Source organism: Procambarus clarkii, chromosome 60 (assembly GCF_040958095.1).
Source record: "Procambarus clarkii isolate CNS0578487 chromosome 60, FALCON_Pclarkii_2.0, whole genome shotgun sequence".
Classification (NCBI taxonomy): domain Eukaryota; kingdom Metazoa; phylum Arthropoda; class Malacostraca; order Decapoda; family Cambaridae; genus Procambarus; species Procambarus clarkii.
The window spans coordinates 13,006,977-13,027,630 of NC_091209.1; the positions used below are offsets into that span (position 1 = coordinate 13,006,977).

At 42.0% G+C, this 20,654-nt stretch overlaps 1 protein-coding gene across 5 annotated transcripts; it reads left to right on the forward strand.

Moving 5' to 3' along the window:
- The first annotated feature begins 55 nt into the window (after positions 1-55).
- On the forward strand, positions 56-20,557 carry LOC123766862 (uncharacterized). 5 transcript variants are annotated; one of them, XM_045756299.2, is made up of 9 exons: positions 3,395-3,828; positions 5,272-5,410; positions 5,585-5,764; positions 11,520-11,736; positions 13,667-13,868; positions 14,417-14,527; positions 16,334-16,544; positions 19,079-19,350; positions 19,735-20,557. In XM_045756299.2, exons 2-9 carry the CDS (start codon positions 5,329-5,331, stop codon positions 19,882-19,884), a joined length of 1,425 nt encoding a protein of 474 aa, XP_045612255.2. In that variant the 5' UTR covers positions 3,395-3,828; positions 5,272-5,328; the 3' UTR covers positions 19,885-20,557. The 5 variants fall into 5 exon arrangements, with proteins under 5 accessions (XP_045612253.2, XP_045612255.2, XP_045612252.2 ...); XM_045756297.2 differs by lacking the exons at positions 3,395-3,828; positions 11,520-11,736 and adding an exon at positions 56-239 and having other exon boundaries at positions 5,585-5,768; XM_045756296.2 differs by lacking the exon at positions 11,520-11,736 and having other exon boundaries at positions 3,398-3,828; positions 5,585-5,768.
- Positions 20,558-20,654: the final 97 nt, after the last annotated feature.

A 20,654-nucleotide genomic window follows, 5' to 3' on the forward strand; every position in this document is an offset into this window, starting at 1 on the left:
AACAAACTGTCTGGCGTTGTTGGCAGGACAGTTGTGCTGCCAACACATGTTGTTGTTGTTATAGATTCAGCTACTCAGAACAAGTTCCAAGTAGCACGGGCTATGGTGAGCCCGTAACTTACCTGGCACAGGAGCAGAACAAGTAGCACGGGCTATGGTGAGCCCGTAGTGGACTTACCTGGCACAGGAGCGGTGTTTTGCGTGCTGACACACAAGAAAGCAACCTATATACAAACTGGGTGAGTAGAAGTGCTGCTAACATCATCCAATCTACTGCTACCCATTCCCCCAATATTTATGTACCTAAGCCATACAACTTTACCATTGTGATCATTGCTGTCATCTTATATGTGCTATCAATATGCTTTATTGTGCCTATTAATCTTTGTCCAATTAGCAATCAAGCTATCACTGCTATCAATGTTCCTTAATATACCTACTAATCTCTCTCAAGTTTTTCTTACAATGTACCTGCTAACATTTTATAAAAATTACTATAATTTACCTACTTAATATTATCTGTTAGATTAAAGACCTGCCCGAAACGCTGTGCGTACTAATGGCTTTACAATAATGTAAACACAATACTATGTACTCTCATAAACTCAATGAACCTTCTTGTATATGTATATATATATATATATATATATATATATATATATATATATATATATATATATATATATATATAATATAAATTGCAATGTACCAGCTAATAATTTGTGTCTACTCACAGGATGAATGGCGCTGCCCAATAAACTCGCCCCCTTGGGGCAAAATTAAAACTGGCTTAGTGCCACACACAGAATTAGCTGCACTACAATTACCTACTAAATATAATAGGTGATTTCATGTGATTCAAAGTTAGTTCATCAAGCACTTGAAAGCCAAATGTACTAAAAGAGACACTAAGAATGTAATAAAATAAAAAGAAAAGGTTTTGTGCCTGAATATTATTATAATATGTCATAATGGTGTTATAATAATATTATACAATAATAATGATGATAAAAATAATAATGATAACAATAATAATACCGTACATCACTAGTATAATAATGTCAAGCAGTATATAAGACTGTTGTTTCTACTAACATCATTACGGGCTCACCATAGCCCGTGCTACATGGACACTTCGTTCTGAGTAGCTAAATCTAAAACAACATTCTAACATCAGCGGGTTCAGAAGAAACATTGGAGGCCTAACATGACTACGTAACACCTGCCAAAGCTGACATAGTGGGAAACGTCGAAACTTTCCTTGATGACTCGGCTCCAAGGAATTTAGGACGATTCACAGAATGCACTAAATGGCACAAGAAAGAAAGACAATTTGGTGGAGATGGTGCTGTCTACTTTCCTGATACACTTTAAACGCAACTCTTGGAAGAGAAATTTCCCAGAAACATTAGGCTGTGGACAATGGCCCAGAAATTGATACTTTTCTGCGTAAACTATCGCTCTCAGTGGCAAGGCAGTGAACATTACTGTATTGAAGCATCTAGATGAGCTTGTATAACAAAACAAATGTTAACAGTTCATCCTTGTGGAAAACATGAACAACACCGAGTGACACGAGCAATGAACTATATATAAGCCGCTTTCGGTCTTACGGACCATGTAAACTTTGCTCCCTCTTGCTAGAATCATCACATGACCCTCTAGACATGGTCGAACATCTAGTCAGAAACAAGCTTAATGTACCTGATCCAATGCAAGCACATTAAGACTCCAACGAGGGAGACATTGAGTCTTTGTGTTGAAGAGCATCCAGACTCTCCAACGCAGAGATGTGGCTGGTCTGTACGTATTCTACAAACTACACTGCATAAAGCTACCCCTAACAGTTGAATTGCTTGATGGTTAGATAAGTTACAAATTACTATCAAATGTGACCCTTTCCTTTGGCCTCCCTCCTATCACCGAAACAGAAGAGCAGCTCGTGGGACCAGCGACTTACTGTCACATTTGCTGTTTTCCGCTAACAATCTTTCACCTTACAGAATGATACGATTTTCAGGATTTCTCGAGTGATATCGATCTGGGTTCGAGTTCTGGGTAGGTAGAATTGGGTGAGAAACAATCTATAACTGTTGGTAACTTCGCCCCTGTTCACCCAACAGTAATTGGAGACCTGGATGTAAACCGACTGACGGGTCGTGTTCCAGGGAAAACTAGGATATGAAAGGAAGAATACTAAGCCTGCTAACAAGAGTCAGAAGTCGTCTTGTGTAAAATAAAGATCTATACAACTGATTTTCTTTTGACAGATGTAACGAATTTTTTTTACTGGATTCTGTAACACAGTGGTCTACATCCTCAACTCACAATCGAAGGCCCAGGGTTTAATACCCTGATATTAAGGTTTAATACCCTGGCCGAGCAGAAACGATTGGATACGTTTTTTTCACCTGATGCTTCTTCTCACCTAGCAGTAAGTAGGTACTTGGGAGTTGTGGGTTACTTCCTGGGGAAGGTCAGCAGTACTTGCCCTAGGGAGACCTCAGTAAGCCTATGCATACAAGCTTCCTGCCCCCGACTATGAGAACTATAAGATGTACACAGCCTCATCTATAACCAAATTAGATACAATACAAAGCCACATAAACCGTTCTTGTCTTGAGGAATTATAGTCTTACGCCCTTCTTGCCCGAAAGATGAAACTGAATTAGTGTAACGAATTAAAGACCTCCCGCCCCCCCCCAGCTCCCTACTCTAATCTTCAGTCCTCTTTTCTTCCACCAATCCCCCTTTCTTCTCGCCTCTCCTTCCTCTCCCGTTCTCCAACACCTTCCCCTCCCCTCCCATTTCCCCTATCCCCCGAGACAGAGAGAAGGACGGTAAGAAGGAACAGATCAAACAGGGAGGGTAAAAAGGAAATGACCTGGAAGGGGGGTGGGGGTAAAGGAAAAAAGAAAGGTTTAGTTTAGTTCATTTATTATGCACCCCATACCTATCCTGTGGGCGGAAGTGGGCTGTTTACAGGGGGCATATAATAGACTCACGGACTGAACCCTAAAATTCATTTAACTAAGCGAGTTACAGTCTTGACGAGCTAGTTACACTATAAAAGGAAGGTAGATGAAGAAGAAGAGAGAAAGGTAAATGGAAAAAAAGAGGGCAAGTAAGGAAGTGTGTAACGTTAATCACGGGGATTAAGAGAGATAACTTGACGCTAGTCACAAGTAAGCACAGATAATGAAAGCATTTGTTATATTCCTCTGTAAATATGGTCAAGTGTTGCCTTTGTATGACAAGTTTGGAGCTGAATGATACAATAGGGTAACATGGAAAGACTTACGAGGACTACAACATAGACGAAAATAAGTGGGAAAATCTGACTCACAGGGGGAAATTCCCGCGGAATTAGGTAGCTTGGAATGCTAAATATAGCATATACACTGCCTGGGCAGCTCTTCTGTTTCTGTTTATATATGCACATTCGTAAGGATCTCCAGATTTTATAAACTATTAAGAATATAACACGTGACAATTGTGGCGTAGTAATGTAATATTTGTTTTGAACGAAGTTTGAGGGAGAGGAATAAGAGCATTAAGAGTGCGTAGTGACTTTGAGAAGAGCTGCATGTTGGCAGTGAAGATTGCGAGTGTGGCGAGGTCTGTCGCTGTGTCTCTGCCTCTGACCCGAGGCTTAGTGTTCTCTGGGGGGGTCGTGACCTTCTGAGCAGTGTTGACCTTGTTGATGGCTGCAGTCAAATCGTCCACACAGCTTGCCAGCGAACCTGAGTGAAGGACTTGCTTATTTACATACTGGCAACTCCTGAACCTTGCCGACCGCCAGCCAAGTTTTTTCCCATTTCTCTGAAGGTAATATTTGTATTTTGTGAACCAGGAATGTTTAGAGCATTGTAGTTTTAGCCACACAACCCACTGGATATGGACACAGGCGCTGACAAGTCTCTCTGAGTGCGAATTAAGGCATTTACACAGTTTGATTAGATCAAGAGAACAGTCAATGATTATCCAAAGAAAACGATTTCTGTAATGCACTAGAGAATGGGTTTAATGTCTCAGCACAGGTGTCTTGCTATGTATTTCATCTCAATATATTTGGGTGATTCATGTATGAAACTTAAACTGCAGCACGAATAAACAGACAACCGTTAACAATCGAGTAAAACGAATTCAAAATGAATGCAGTAGACGTTCGACCTTGAATGCAGTACTTGGCACATCACTCATGAATGCATAATGTGCATACAACGCGCTCTGTATTTGTGTAAAAATAATAATAAATCTTCAAATTATATCAACGGGATATACACATGGAGAAATATACCCTACCCCTCGGTAACTATTATAGCGGCTATATTAACCGTGGTCCGTGGGTGTAGGCTTTAAACTTTGTGTATAAGAAATCCAGATTCAAAGTATATTCTCTATTATTTTGGAAAGTAGGTTTTTTATTATCAGTAATTTTTTTCTGATGTTTTCAATCCTAAAAAGCACATTGTCTCTCTCCTTTCTATGGTTGATCACAAAGTACGTGAAGGAACACTTAGGCCTACACACGGTGTAGGCCTAAGCGTTCCTACTATTAAGTGTTATCCTAAATGTTTCTACTATTAAGAGTTATCCTTGCAACCAAAATTTTAACTAGTGCTTTGCGATCAATATCGATTCATCAGAGGTAATTTGCAGGATGGTTACCATGCATGGTTCAGTTTGCAGGATAGCTGCCATGCATGGCTCAGTTTGAAGGTTTAAGAATTGTCTATATACTGACGTGATCACATGGTTACTCCAGTGGCTGTGTGGACAGCACGCTGGACACGTAATCTTGTGGCCCGGGTTCGATTCCCGGCCCCAGCGAGGAACAATGAGCAGAGTTTCTTTCACCCTGATGCCCCTGTTACCTAGCAGTAAATAGATACCTGGGAGTTAGATAGCTGTTACGGGCTGCTTCCTGGGGATGTGTGTGGAAAAAAAATTAGTAGTTAGCAGCAGTTGATTGATTGATAGTTGAGAGGCGGGCCGAAAGAGCCCCACAAGCACAACTAGGTGAATACATAGTGAATACATGACCAACATCATATCATGGGTAGCACCAACTTGCTGTCATATCTAATATAAAATACAAAATCAATCAATTTTTCCCCGTTGCCTAGTGAGTTGATCATTGCTCCTTCCCGATAGCAATAAATTCAATAGCAACATTCCACTGTCGCGTCACACACACAAGTGTGACGTGATGAACTTCATGGACTTCATGATTGATTAGCACGACCATCTGCTCCCCCCTTTTCTCAGATCGGTGGCACGAAGGGCGTGGGCGGCGGGCGTGGGCAGGTATGGGCGTAAAGAGAGATGCCGCTGCCTTCCCCATACCGTAACCCGGGCCGCTGGCGAGCCGTTGTATTCCAGCAAGAGGTCAGACACGGCACTGCAGGTGAGGCCCGGGTTAGATACGTTATTCCTGCAAAGTTTGTAAACATTGCTACAGTTCTGGCTGGGTTGAATAAGGTTTTTGTTGTCTGTAGTGATACTGGCGCTGCTGCTAGTGAGAGGGCATGGGCGGGTGGGAACAGGGGTGCCTTCTTATGCTCTGATGTCTTCCCGGCAGGTTGTCTGCTGTCTCTGGTGCTGCTGGCGCCGCTGTTGGTGCCGGAGTGGGGCGTAGGGCGGGTGTTGGCCGGGGTGCTGCTTTACAGCTGTCTGCTCGTTCCCGCCGTCACCAACTATTTCTCCATCTCCCGCCTGTTGCTTCGTCTTGCCCGGGCTCTCATCCATGGCTGGAATAAGGGCGGGTTAGTGCCTCTTCTGCACGTGTATCCCTTATCCCTTAGTGCTGCTGCTCAAGTCTTGGACCCAACCACAACACGGAACTGGATATTCCACCAGACTAGTTGAAGAGCTGAGAGGCATGAGTTATAGGAACAGATCAAATGAACCAAAATAATACTAAATATATTTTTCCATTATAGAACACGAAGCAATTGATTCAAATAAAGATGTTTATATATATAAAACAAATAGTTCTAACACGAATCTTCTCAATATTTCTTATGTTTTTCTTCACTGTCGGTGGTAATATTTATATTCAATATATTCAACAACATATGTTTACGGTCATATTCAACAGCATATGTTTACAAGAAAGACTGCTACCAAAATATACTAATATAAAACAAATAGGTAAACATTGGTTCGGAAATATGGATGCAAATCTGTGGAGTAGGCTACATAGTTACACCACTGAAACAAACTCACTGCAAGTTTCAGGCACAGGCTACGATAGTGTTCAACAACAGGGGTTCCGTACTGAACCTTCCTCGGAAGTTCCGCAAAAAATATACAACAAACAAAAAATAGCAAAAATCAATAAATGTTTATTAATAAATATATATATTTATATAGGTATGTTTAAAATGATTGACGGTTCCTCGGTATATGCAAAACTATTTTGGGAATTCCGCCCCAGTGGGCACACTGGCCAAATGTGTCGTTGGCTCGACGTTGACTTAACTTCATAAACGTGAGCTGAACGTTGAATCAACGCTGATTCGGCGTTGAATTGGCGTTGCTCTTGTACACTGAGCCTACAGGAAAGATGCTAAAGAGAGTGGGAGTGACAGGTTAGGTGTTGTGTTGATATAGGGGCGACGACCATCGTGGACAGGTTAGGTGAATGCACAAGTGAGAGCGGTCGGTTAAAAACATGAGCTGCCTCGCCCGGGACCACAGCACCGGTCCTGTGCCAGGTAAGTTACGGGCTCACCATAGCCCGTGCTACTTAGAACTTGTTCCGAGTAGCTGAATCTATAACAACAACAACATCGCCCGGGACAGAGGTTTTTGTTTTGCTTTACACAAGATGAACAGACGACTGCTGATTCCTGTTAACAGGCTGAGAGCTTTCCCATCCCATATCGAGCCATACCCACTAGTTTTCCCTGGAATACGTCCCGCCAATCGTTTAACAACCAGCTACTCAATCATTGCTTGATAAACAGGGGGCGTAGTCAATCCTTCCCGGTTAGAATACGAACCTAGGCCAAATCGGGGAAGCTCTAGGTCGAGTGTGTTACCACTGTGCCATTCTACAGCTTCCTTTATCCTTGTGTTCTTTGAATACTGAAGCGAGGGTAGGTTAATTGACACGGGCGGGACTCGAACGAGGGGAAAACATGTGGATACTAAGTACTGGATTAACATGGTGATCTATATGCAGACGAGGAGCCACAATAACGTGGCTGAAATATGTTGACCAAACCACACACTAAAAAGTGAAGGGACGACGACGTTTCGGTCCGTCCTGGTCCATTCTCAAGTCGATTTTTGAGAATCGACTTGAGAATGGTCCAGGACGGACCGAAACGTCGTCGTCCCTTCACTTTCTAGTATGGTTTGGTCAACATGGTGGTCTACGTCCTCGACTTACAGTCGATGGACCCGGGTTCAGTCCTCGGGCAACAATCGTGTTATTTGATTGGTCACGTTTCTTTTCACCTGATGTCGGTGCTCACCTAGCAGTAAATAGTTACCTAGGAGTTAGATATGTGTTGCTGTGAGTTTCATCCTGGAGAAGATCAGTAGTTGGCCCAGGGGGGGGGGGACCTAGATAAGCTTAGCTGCTGCAGGCTTACTGTCCCTGACGAATGGGAATTACATTCGGAGGAACATCGTTGCCATGTTAGTGAACCAGAGAGTGGGGAGGTGAGGGCAGACTTCGTAGGACATACACGGGTTCAAAAGTATTTATGACAAGATTCAAACGCTTCGGAAACAAGTATTAGAGTCGATGAAAGCCGGGAAGCGGGATTAAAGAGCTGAAGGTAAGGTAGTAAGGTAGTAGTCAGTAGAAAGCACTAAGCCACTATGGCTATATGACGCTTGGAACGGATATGAGGACCCGTAGCTGGAATAGGACGGAAGGAAGGATTGGTGGCCAACTTCTTGGACCATCGGGGATCGAACACCGACCTGCAAGAAGCAAGGCTATCATTGCACCGATCAACCCAAGTGAAGGTCAACCCTCGCAAGCACAACCGAGTGAGTGCATCTCATTGCTGGTTAAGTGTTAGAGTTAGGGTCTACTCTGAGTATACAGCCCTCTCTAAGTGCAGGTAATGCACTAGTTAGTGACACAGCTTTGTTTATAAATCCCTCCTTCATTGTGGGTTAAAATGCAGAGCAAACACAACTGTTATGGTTTGAGGCACGAACAACGCATCTGGCTTCCATGTCTAGATTTCTTGCGTCAGTTTGATTCTCCACACACACATACACACACACACACACACACACACACACACACACACACACACACACACACACACACACACACACACACACACACACACACACACACACACACACACACACCTTACTTAGGAAGGTAAGGTTCAGTAAGGAACTGAACCTTACGACACTAGAGAAAAGAAGGGAGAGAGGAGATATGATAGGGACATATAAAATACTCAGGGGAATTGACAAAGTGGAAATAGATGAAATGTTCACACGTAATAATAACAGAACGAGGGGACATGGGTGGAAACTGGAAACTCAGATGAGTCACAGAGATGTTAGGAAGTTTTCTTTTAGCGTGAGAGTAGTAGAAAAATGGAATGCACTTGGGGAACAGGTTGTGGAAGCAAATACTATTCATACTTTTAAAACTAGGTATGATAGGGAAATGGGACAGGAGTCATTGCTGTAAACAACCGATAGCTAGAAAGGCGGGATCCAAGAGTCAATGCTCGATCCTGCAAGCACATATAGGTGAGTACACACACACACACACACTGAGACAGGACCAAAGAGCCAGAGCTCAACCCCCGCAAGCACAACTAGGTGAGTACACACCTGTCCCCTGAAGCCTATATCAAGAGGATAACATCAGCAGCATATGCCAGGTTGGCTAACATAAGAACGGCCGTTAGAAACTTGTGTAAGGGATCATTCAGAACTTTGTATACCACATATGTCAGACCAATCCTGGAGTATGCAGCCCCAGCATGGAGTCCATATCTAGTCAAGCATAAGACTAAACTGGAAAAGGTTCAAAGGTTTGCCACCAGACTAGTACTCGAACTGAGTGGTATGAGCTACGAGGAGAGACTACGGGAATTAAACCTCACGTCACTGGGAGACAGAAGAGTTAGGGGGGACATGATCACCACATACAAGATTCTCAGAGGAATTGATAGGGTAGATAAAGACAGACTTTTAACACCAGGGGCACACGCACTAGGGGACACTGGTGGAAATTAAGTGCCCAGATAAGCCATAGAGACATTAGAAATAATTTTTTCAGTGTCAGAGTAGTAGACAAATGGAATGCATTAGGAAGTGATGTGGCGGAGGCTGACTCCATACACAGCTTCAAGTGTAGATATGACAAAGCCCAGTAGGCTCAGGAATCTGTACATCAGTTGATTGACAGTTGAGAGGCGGGACCAAAGAGCCAGAGCTCAGCCCCCGCAAACACAACTAGGTGAGTACACACACACAGAGATGAACCTATCATCAGTGTAGCAACCAGCAAAACACACAATACTGCAACACCTTTATTACATTGCTACAACATTGTAGCAGCATAAAAAATAGTAACCGTTGTGTATGCTGGGACAGTGCCTACCAGCATATGTTTTGTGTGTTGCGCCATGTGTTCCAGGCTTGCACTATCCTGGTGTTGTGTTGAGTTAGTGAATAACGCGCGAGAGCGAGGCTAGGCTAGGCTCTCGCAGCACGGGGGCTGCTGGCCAGTTTGAGCACTTGAGTTGCCAATGGAACAGTAATTGAGGGGGTTGTGTGTGACGCGCTAATTAAGATCAAACAACATGGGAGGTTTGCTATTCTGTAAGTGTGAAGCATTAGGGGTGTGGACACAGCTCAGGGATAGGCTAGTGCAGGGGGGTGTTAAGCTTATTTGTAATGACGGTCCAGATTTCATGATTCTACGTAATGCGGACCACCACTAGGAATACCTTCCCCCTCCAGGGGCAAGAGTGGAACACTAGTAAAATACAGTAAAGTACAGTAAATATAATAATAATAATATGTACCTTATTGCCAGGTATTTCTGCTTCCTGACAATTGGCATCTCTTGGTCTGGCACATTGCACCATAGTCTGGAGCAAATGACTGAGATACAGCATCCTTGAGTGTAGAGTTAAGGTGTGCATCAGTAAGTTGCGAACGAAGTCGAGATTTGTTAGCATTCGCTTCAGAAACAGAGCTGTTCAGACATGTGTTTCCAAACATGGACATAATCTTTGAAACAAAAAACTTCATTTTGGGATAATTTGGTCCCATATATTAATACAATTTTCAAACATCAACACTCGAAAACGTTTCCTTAACGGATACATACCATTGTATCTCTATTATTTCCAACTGGAGAAATCCTAGTATTTCAATAAAACTAATAAAGAAGGGTTCCGTAAAATTGAAAAATTTTATCAATTCCGTAAATCTTTTGTGAAACTCATCCCTTAAAGTAGAAATCTTGCTGCAGTATGTTTGTGTGTGGGTATCAGCATGACTCGGGTATGTCATGCAGATACTTCAAGGTTGGAATGAGTGTAAGGTGAGTTGTGTGTGAGTAACTCTGTGAGTTACCTACCAAAAAGGTAGTTTCATATCGTAGACACGAATACTGGTGTAAAACTCTTTCACCAGTTTATTGCATCCTTACATTTTTTCGTTCAGATATTTTTTTCTAAGATATCCACCATGAAAGCTTGACCTCGAATTCATTTCAGGATTTCACAGTCATCCCTTTGTTCCAAAAACTTCTATATTTCACCATACAGCTTATTGAAGTGGTTCAGTACAGCTCCCCGACCTTCTACCAAACACCATTGTGATTGACCATGAAAACTGTATATTATGGATATTGATTGTTCTAACTCACTAATTTTACCTTTTTGTAATGCCACTTGTAAATTTATCATATTTACGAGTTATATGGCATAATTAGCTTCACAATGCCTACGATCATTACATTTTCTGGCGGCAGCATCGCGTTGCGCATCAAACATGATTTTCTTTTCATTTCAGTAAGAAACTACAAGCTTTTCCCGTACTGCTTGATGCTCTTCATTAATTTTTCGTTTCTTTGTTAACATGATTATATGTTTAAAGTAAATAACAAAATACTGTTTCTAACAGTTATAATGCTACAAACGCCTCGAACTAGCGTTACTAGTAGCAGCAGCCCAAGGAAAAACACATCACAGTTCAGAGCTGTCGCGTGTTCTAATTAGACTCGTAAACAACTGATACCATCTAAATGGACACAGCAGATGAAAACAAATTGATTTGCCAATATATATGCTGTACTTTTAGTTTAAACTAGGCGCTCAAGGTGCTGTTGAAGTAGGGAGTGCGTTGCGGACCGCATACAGAAGGTCGGCGGACGATGTTTGACACCCCTGGTCTATATACCTATGGTACAGAGTAACCAGGGGATAAACATGTCCCGGCAGGTGTGAATATAACAGGGGGTGAGGTGCAACAGTTGTACTGGTGTAAACATAGTGTTGGGCCATCAGGTGGGCGTGGGAACGACGGTCTGCCTGGCTACTCCTGGCTCCTCCTGCTGGTCCTGGCGCCCTACTTCCTCTACGTGCTGAGGACGCGACCCATCTTGGTGATTGCAGCAGCCGTCCTCTACGGCGGCGTCATCCTACCCATGGCTCTCCACTCCCAGCTACCCGAGGGCTCCCTCCTCTGGCTCCCAAGGGCGGTGGTGGCTCTATTATTCACGCGGTGAGTTCCTCTCCAATGACCCTGATCTTCCTGAAGCTGTTAAAGGGTTTTGCTTGGTGATAGATTCATCGAACGGCGAAAGCATCTCTATTTGTTTGAGCAACCGCTGCTCTGTAGATGGAGGTCCATGGGGCGCTGCACTATTTGAGGTCACTGGCTCAAAATATTTATGCCCCCAATTCACCCATAGCTTCCATGTTTGATTAGTGTTGGTGACATGTAATCCACGCTGGTTGATCAGTAGGCATTGGTGGTGGCCTTAATGAACACCCGCGATTGATAACCCAAAGTATATACGTAAATCTGAGGCAGCTATATACACACATGGGTGCATCTCGTGTGCCATTACTTCCTCCTTCGTTGTTACGGTGCCTCTCTGAGGTACGTGCCTCTTTTTGCAACTCCGTGAAACCACCTTACAGTATGCAGTTTACCTGAATTTACCTGAGAGACAAAAACTCGAGTGGCCTCAGTGGGGACAAGAAGTCAGCGGGTTATATAAGGTCCCCACATTGATCCTGAGGAATACATCACTAAGCATACTCCAGTTGACTGGTATACTGGTTGACATCATCACTTAGCATAATCTAGTATGGTATACATAAAAACAGGTATACCACTCTGGAAGTTAGCAGGGTAGTGTAGGCTGGAACTGAGATAAACTACAGGTACACATTTACAAAGACCAGCACAGTGTATAGGCTGCGACTGAGCTAAACCACATGTACATGTAAACTGTGATCAGCACAGTGTAGCTGGCAACTTGTCCTCAGAGAGGAGGCTCCCTAAAGGTTATCACTTCAAAACCACTTACGTAATTCTCTCTAACTGAACACACTATTTTTTTTTACTCGATCGAGCCCGGCGTAAATAATGCTATGGTTTAGGGAAATTAAGCACACCACAATATTGACGCTTCATGGTCCTAATAATTATATTTACTTCAATAGGTTAGGTGGGTAGCCTAGGCTTTGACGGTTCCGGCTAGGCTACACCGCTGCATTTATTTGTAAGCAGTGGTAATGGACAGAAAAGGGCTTAAAACGGAATGTATATACCAAAATGAATAAAACGCACATGGAATAACAATTGGAATGTGCTGTAAGAACGACGCAAAGGGCCCAGAGAAAGAGGAATTACTATCATCGTTGGAGAAAAGTGGGTAAGAGAAGAGGAATTACTGCCAACATAGAAGAGAAGCTAGTGAGAGACAAGGAATTACTACCAACGTAGGAGAGGAGTGAGAGAAGGGGTATTACTACCAACGAAGGAGAGGAGAAGTGGGGGAGAGAAGGGATATTACTACCAACGTAGGAAAGAAGAGAGAGCTGGGCCTTCATGAGAATATAATATAAATTTAATGTTCCTTTTATTTCCAACTTAAGTACTCCGGTTCATTTTACATTTTTTAAGGTGGGATGAATCAAATCATTGTATGTTGTTCAGGTTGGTTTAAAGAACACCTCTGGTTAGTGTTTCTGTATGAAGCGCTACCAGAGGTGGCGCAGTTGACTCGCAACCCATTCGCTATTGGGTTCGATGCCTGGGCAAGGCGAGGCGTGTGGGCATCTTTATACCAGATAAGCATATTCACCTCGTAGTAATTAGGTACCCTAGAGTAATACGACTGTTGTGGGTTGCATCCTGGGGAAGGTAAGTCATTGGTCTTGTAGCAAAGGATCTCGATAAGCTTTACAGGTCTCCTAGCTGTCTCCGGTAACGGGAAATTAATTTCCATTTCACTACACAAGTGACGCAACGAACACAGCTAGGGTTCCCTCCTGCGAGCAGGGTCTAAGACCTGAGAAAAATATGTGCCACCCTACATCGTCGCTACCCTCTAAACACACCAAGCCTAACCTAACCTAACGAAAGTAAGAAATAAGAAATACTTGTGTACCTCTGCACATTTGTATCTTCCTTTGTACAGGTCTGCCCTACACACCGGGCTGGCGGCGTCCTTGGGATATGTGGTGTCATGGGCTGCCCACTGGATGCAAAATACCTTTAGGCAGTTCCTCTACTGCCTGCTGAATGCCCTGGCGTTACCCTTCATCATCCTCTACTGCGTTCTTCGACTCCTGCACCGCGTCTATCTCACCTTCGACGGCTTCAGGATAACCAGTAACCAGGCGAGTGTTCCGTCAGCGCAGAAGAAGAGGAGAAATAGAGGAGATGAAAGAGTATTTGAGGCTACAACATCACAAACCCGGCCTGGGTTTTGATTTTGAGGAAGCTCATTGGATATTCCAAGTCACCCCGCTGAACCCCGTTTACCCTTCTCTTACCCTTCCCCCTCCCCCCACTCCCCACCTCTACCCCACCCATCCACTCCCTCACCCCCACTTCTCTCTCACCAGTAAAGATTTGAAATTTGTTTAATATATTGACAGTCTGAGATAAATGTTTTCAGTTTGTTTACAGTAATAATATAACAGTAATTTTACTTAATGCCATACATCCAAACTGCAACACGGAAGAGATATGGGTGAACTGTATGTATTGTACGAAATACAAAAATTGCATTCTCCCATACAAATCTCTCCCTCAGGAATAAACATCCATACAAGATGTGCGATACATTACAACCAGATAACTGTTCCCTTCAACGCTATCACCAGAAATACGCATTTTGGCAATCCCTACGCCCCGTCTGACGGTGTACTGCTTCCTCTTGCAGGTGGTGTTCTTCCTGCTCTTGCAGCAGCTGGTGACGCCCCTCGCCCACTTGACGGCTCTCTACTTCCTCCTGTTCTACACCGTCCTTCACTACCTCCACAAAGCCCTTTTCGTTAGCATCTGTATAATATACTTCTATATAAATCACCATATACTTCTATATAAATTAATATTTCAGCTAATATTGAACAGATAATATATGAACATTGTAGCCTAGTCTGAGTGACGTATTAGTATAGTTATCAAGAAAACGTCTATGAAATGTTACAAAAAAGTCATGTTTACTCCTAAAATTCAGTATCAATAAATTTAAAATTCAGTATATGTGTATATATATTGTGACGGTAACGCGTTGGTGTTCGGCTGTTTAAGGCTAGGGGTATGGCCTCGTCACATAGTTATAAAAAAAATAGAAAAACTGGAACTTCGTCTGTGGTAAGGTAAGGAGAAGACACACAAAACACAAGTAAATTTTAACAATGAAATTTTAATTACGTTAAATAAATCAATACATGAAAAAATGGACAAACAAATTCTTATAATAAAATCAATCAAAATAGTAAGAATAATTAAATGACACAATGAAAAGTTACGTTAAGATAAAATAACAAGAAGTGCAACACAAAATAAAGGGAAGGTGCTGGAATATTGGCTTAAAGCTACCACCTCTCTCAGTACACGCTAATGTCTAGCCGGGAGGAGTGGTAACCACGAAAGCACAGAATATTCTGAGGTCTGAGGTCGTGGCGACCCCAGACATCAAGTAGTATGGGGGGTGGAGTGCAGGTGCAGCCAGACCGGCGACCAATCAGCGGAGCCGGTAGCGATCAACAGGTAGTTTGGCGGTTTGAGTCTGAACAGGTGTCTCTGGCTGCAACGTTTTGCGCTCTGGCAAACCTTGCTGGTGTTGTTGTCGTTGTTGGACATTTCTTCCATAGTAGTTTTATATAACCACAACGACGTAATTGTGGAGGGAAGAGCAGGCTCAATCTCTTGAAGGAGATTATCGTCACAATATATATATATATATATATATATATATATATATATATATATATATATATATATATATATATATATATATATTTTTTTTTTTTTTTTGTCAGATCACATAGGAAGAATTGAAACAGGAATTTCCTTAAGTACTTTCGTATTTTAATGATACATCTTCATTTCCTTCTGAAGATGTATTATTTAAATACGAAAGTACTTAAGGAAATTCCTGTTTCAATTCTTCCTCTCTGATATGACACTCACATTTTTCATCACGTGTTAATTTTCGTGATTTACACACACACACTACACACAGAAATCACAATAGCGCATGCATCAAATGAACAAATCCACAAGGGCCGTGATGAGGGGTTCGAACTTACGTCCGAGAGGATCCCAGACGCCTTAATCGACTGAGCTACGATTATGTAGCTCAGTCGATTAAGGCTCGTCTGGGATCCTCTCGTACATAGGTTCGAACCTTCATCACGGCCCTTGTGGATTTGTACACACACACACACACATATATATATATATATATATATGTATATATATATATATATATATATATATATATATATATATATATATATATATATATATATATATATATATATATATATATAATCAAATGAGTATCTAATATATAATTACGCAGGGGACATACACACAGGTGTAACCCACTTCTCGGAGTTTATAGACTGAGAGTTTACTTTAGTCCTGGACACTGTACAGGACTAAAATACACTTGTTGGTTGGTCAGTAAGTACATGTGGTGTCCTTAATAACCCGCCAGTGTCCAGAGAATGATAGGCCTGAAGCCTAACATTAAATAAATAAGTTATATTTGACCAAAATGCACATTAAATATATAAATATACAATCATAATCATTTGTAGTCATTAACGTTTGTGTGTTACGAAAGACTCGCCGTTGGTCAGGAGCCCTGCACGCTACAGAGGTCCGGGACCTGATCCGGCTCACAGCCTGGTATATGGTCGTCAGGCTGGGCAAGGGCGTCGCCATGTCCTTCGTCCTCGTCATGTTCACCCTTCAGTTCAACCACGTCGAGGCTGACCTGGTGTACATCGTCACCACCTTCCTCTACTTCGTCGTCACCCAGCGCAAGTGGACAGGTTTGTTACCTGTGCAAGTGTAAGTTCCGGTGAACGTATATATATACTGGGTACTTTATTTTTTGTTTAAAGAAGTTACAGATCGGAAAATATGTACACTGGTTTGATGCGTACTCCGCTTCTCGGTGCATATACACTGAGAGGTTATTTTAGTCCTGAATTATGTTCCGCCCAAAAATATACTTCCAAGTTGGTCACTAAACTATTGTGACGACCTTAATAACCCTATTGCGGTTGTATCTTGAGGTTATCTTGAGATGATTTCGGGGCTTTTTAGTGTCCCCGCGGCCCGGTCCTCGACCAGGCCTCCACCCCCAGGAAGCAGCCCGTGACAGCTGACTAACTCCCAGGTACCTATTTACTGCTAGGTAACAGGGGCATTCAGGGTGAAAGAAACTTTGCCCATTTGTTTCTGCCTCGTGCGGGAATCGAACCCGTGCCACAGAATTACGAGTCCTGCGCGCTATCCACCAGGCTACGAGACCCCTTAATGCCTTAAGTTCAACACCAAACCAAGTTTATTTTAGTGAATTTATTATGCACCCCATATACCTGTACTGTGAGCGGCGGTGGAAAAGCTCACAGGTGCTTGATGAACGTAGCAAAAAAAAAAAATTCTTTCCCACTCAAACTACAATTTGAAGTGCACTGCACGTCTAAATAAAACATTTATATTTTTGTTACAACGAATTAAGAGCTCCCTAAAATTGTTTTACTTTGGGTGAATGATCATACGCATTTATCTTACGCTGAGGTTACCTTTATCCTGTATTCCGTTTGTGATTAAAGTTTACTTTCATGCCAATGTTAAATGTAGATCGCGTCCTAAGTGATTCTGGTAGACGACGAACCTTTAAACTATAAAACATGACCCAGGTGTTTTGTTACTGTAACGTGATATTTCAGCCCGTCCTCATAAATCAACCCGTCCTCGACTCAAGTCCATTCAGCCCGTCCTCCAAACAAAGACCCAAAAGTGATTCCATGCACCCACCAAACCCCCTGTTTGTGAATGAAAAACGGTTTACACACGACTCACAACTGATTTCGTTCGAACACTTCCGGAACAAGTGCTCTACTGACGAATTATGTTCGAACCACAACGCTGTAAATGCTTCACCCACGTACTACAAATACAAATAATCGCCAACAGAACCTAAACACCTAACCTATGTCTATATATACACAATATGCTAATATATTATAAAATTAATTTATATTTGAGAAAATTCCCTTTTTGAATGAATAGCATGTCGCGTTTCCGTTCACCTCATGCTCTTATCCACCTCAGCATGTAAAAATTTACGAATGCGTCTGTGGGGTCGGCCGCTGGATGTAATGGACTTGAGTCGAGGACAGGTTGAGTCCATTACATCCACCGGTCGACCCCGCAGACGCATTCATAAACTTTTATATGCTGTTCATTCAAAACGAGAATTTTCTTAAATATAAATTAATATTATAATATATTAGCATGTTGTGCATATATATATGCATAGGTTAGGTGTTTAGGTTCTGTTGGTGATTAATTGTATTTGTCGTACGTGGGTGAAGCATTTATAACGTTGTGGTTCGAACAAAATTCGTCAGTGAAGCATTTGTTCCGGAAGTGTTCGAACCTGAGCAGTTGTGAGTCGTGTGTAAACCGTTTTTTCATTCATAAACAGGGGTTTTTCGGGTGCATGGAATCATTTTTGGGTCTTTGTTTGGAGGACGGGCTGCAAAAGTGCACAATATGCTAATATATTGTAATATAAATTTATATTAGAGAAAATTCCCATTTTGAATGAATTGCATGTTAAAATTTATGAATGCCTCTGTGGGGCCGACCGCTGGATGTAATGGACTTCGAGGACGGGTTGCAAATACAAATAATCACCAACAGAACCTAAACACCTAACCTAACCTTAGTCTAACTATACATAAAATTTTTACGAATAATAATATTAATTTATATATGAGAACAAACCAATTTTTAATACACAGTATGTTAAAATTGATGAATGCATCTAGGGAGGACGGCCGCTGCTTTAAACAGCCTAGTGTTGTTGTTGATTTAGGGGCGAAACAGCCTAGTGTGAGGACGGGTTGAGCAAGAAGATGTTCGATTTATTAAAGTGTGGTGGTGGTCGAATATTCATCGTAGCTTGAATGATTTAATGAATGAGTGATATTTTTCTTCTCTAATGTATATAATGTTTATGTCGTAATTATTCATCGTTTTTCTTCTGGGCTGATTGTGGAAAACAGTGTACTGATAATGTATATATACTTAGTATGTATGTATGTATAAGAAAAACATGAGAATAAAGGAATCTGCAGTAGGCCTATATTGCCCCATACGTGGAAGTTCCTATTTATATCAACCAAACTTATTAACATATATGTCTAACCTACCCTTGAAACAATCTAGGGATACCACGTCTAGTACATAACATGTATGTATATGTATGTACGTTAATTCATAATTTAAGTTATCGTTCTATTGTTTAAAACAAATCAAAACCTATCAAACATCTCACCGTCTCCTTCAGGCAACGAACGTATTGTGATGTGGATTCGTACTCTTGAAATGGAGTTCCTGGAGGAGGAAGAGGAATTCTGGGTTCCCATGCTCCTCCGGGGAGTCCCTGTGGCGGCGTCGGTGTGTGTGGCGGCGCCCCTGACCGTATCCTGCCCCGGGCTGGTTTTAGTGGCTGTCTACACCAACCTACTGGTGCCGGGGCTGCTCCTAAGGGCGGAGTACTTAGCTCATGAGGCTAGGGATGGCGTCGTTACCTCCAAGTGCAGGAGGGCTACTGCTGAAGTATTACTCTCTCTCTCTCTCTCTCTCTCTCTCTCTCTCTCTCTCTCTCTCTCTCTCTCTCTCTCTCTCTCTCTCTCTCTCTCTCTCTCTCTCTCTCTCTCTCTCTCTCTCTCATTTACTTGAGTTGTATTTTCTTTCAAATAATGGCAAAATAATGCTGATATGTGAATAATTATAATATAATTTATCTGTTTTCTCAATGCCTGTCCGTCTTTATCTCTTATATTTCCTCACACATCATCTTTTCTTACTCGCACATAATAAAGAAAGAAATTGAATTGAATCACTTGCACATTATTATTTCTTACTCTCTCATACACTTCATTTCCTCACTCTCTCTCCCTTTCCTCACACTAACACACACTTTCTCGTCCCTTTTTTCAGGAGATAGCTCACAACTCGACGTGTCCTGTGTGCCTGGAGGAGGTTCGCCAAGGGCGCGTCACCCCGTGTCGCCACCTCTACCACGCCGCCTGCCTCAGGAGATGCCTAGCGCTCTCCCCGCTCTGCCCCCTGTGTAAACAAACTATTTAAACCAATATCAACATCTTTGTAAACAATCCAAGATTTGCCAGGGGGGAAATTCTCGTATTCGGCAATTGTTCAAAAGTTGTTGTTTTATAATATTAAACGTCAGAGGGATATCTAAAAGGATTTTCAGTTACTTAAAGCAACTTGTTTCTGTAATCTGTAATTAATATTTATCTGTTTTAACATCTCAGAAATATCCCAAAACAGATTATTGTACCAAATTATGGTACAATAATTAGCCAATCAGGTAAGGTAATTAACAAGAGAAAGCATTAAGCCAATATGACTACATAACACATGGACTGTGGACAAGGAGTAATATTATGATGATGGAGTGAAGAAACAGTGCCCAACCACTCAGTTGGACCAGGAAAGGGATAGGGAGAGAGGGGATCGAACGCAAACCCTCCAAGAAGTGAAGCCGTCGTTTTACTCCCAAGTTCAATTGGAGGAGCTGTTAAGACACTGAGAAAAGCACAGACAGGACATTGCTTTTCAAATATTTGATAAACAATAAAGTGGTTGATCTGTTTTTGACAGAGTTTTAAAATATAAATTCCCAAAGTTACTACTGAAAAATTACTGTATAATATATATATCATAACGTTCCAGGTAATGCATATGCATTAACAATTATGTATTTCTGCGACCTGATAAACATAAATTATCTAAGAAATTTGTATTATCATCCTCAGAAAAGTGTGAACTCAAAAATTGACATTTTTAGCCGCCTTCGGTATTTTCCCTGATCAACTTTTTTACTGGACGGGTAC

Coding starts and splice junctions, on each gene's coding strand:
- LOC123766862 (XM_045756299.2), top strand. CDS start 5,329: ATGCCGCTGCCTTCCCCATACCGTAACCCGGGCCGCTGGCGAGCCGTT. Junction 5,765..11,519: donor CATCCATGGCTGGAATAAGG/GCGGGTTAGTGC, acceptor TTGGGCCATCAG/GTGGGCGTGGGAACGACGGT. Junction 16,545..19,078: donor CACCCAGCGCAAGTGGACAG/GTTTGTTACCTG, acceptor CGTCTCCTTCAG/GCAACGAACGTATTGTGATG.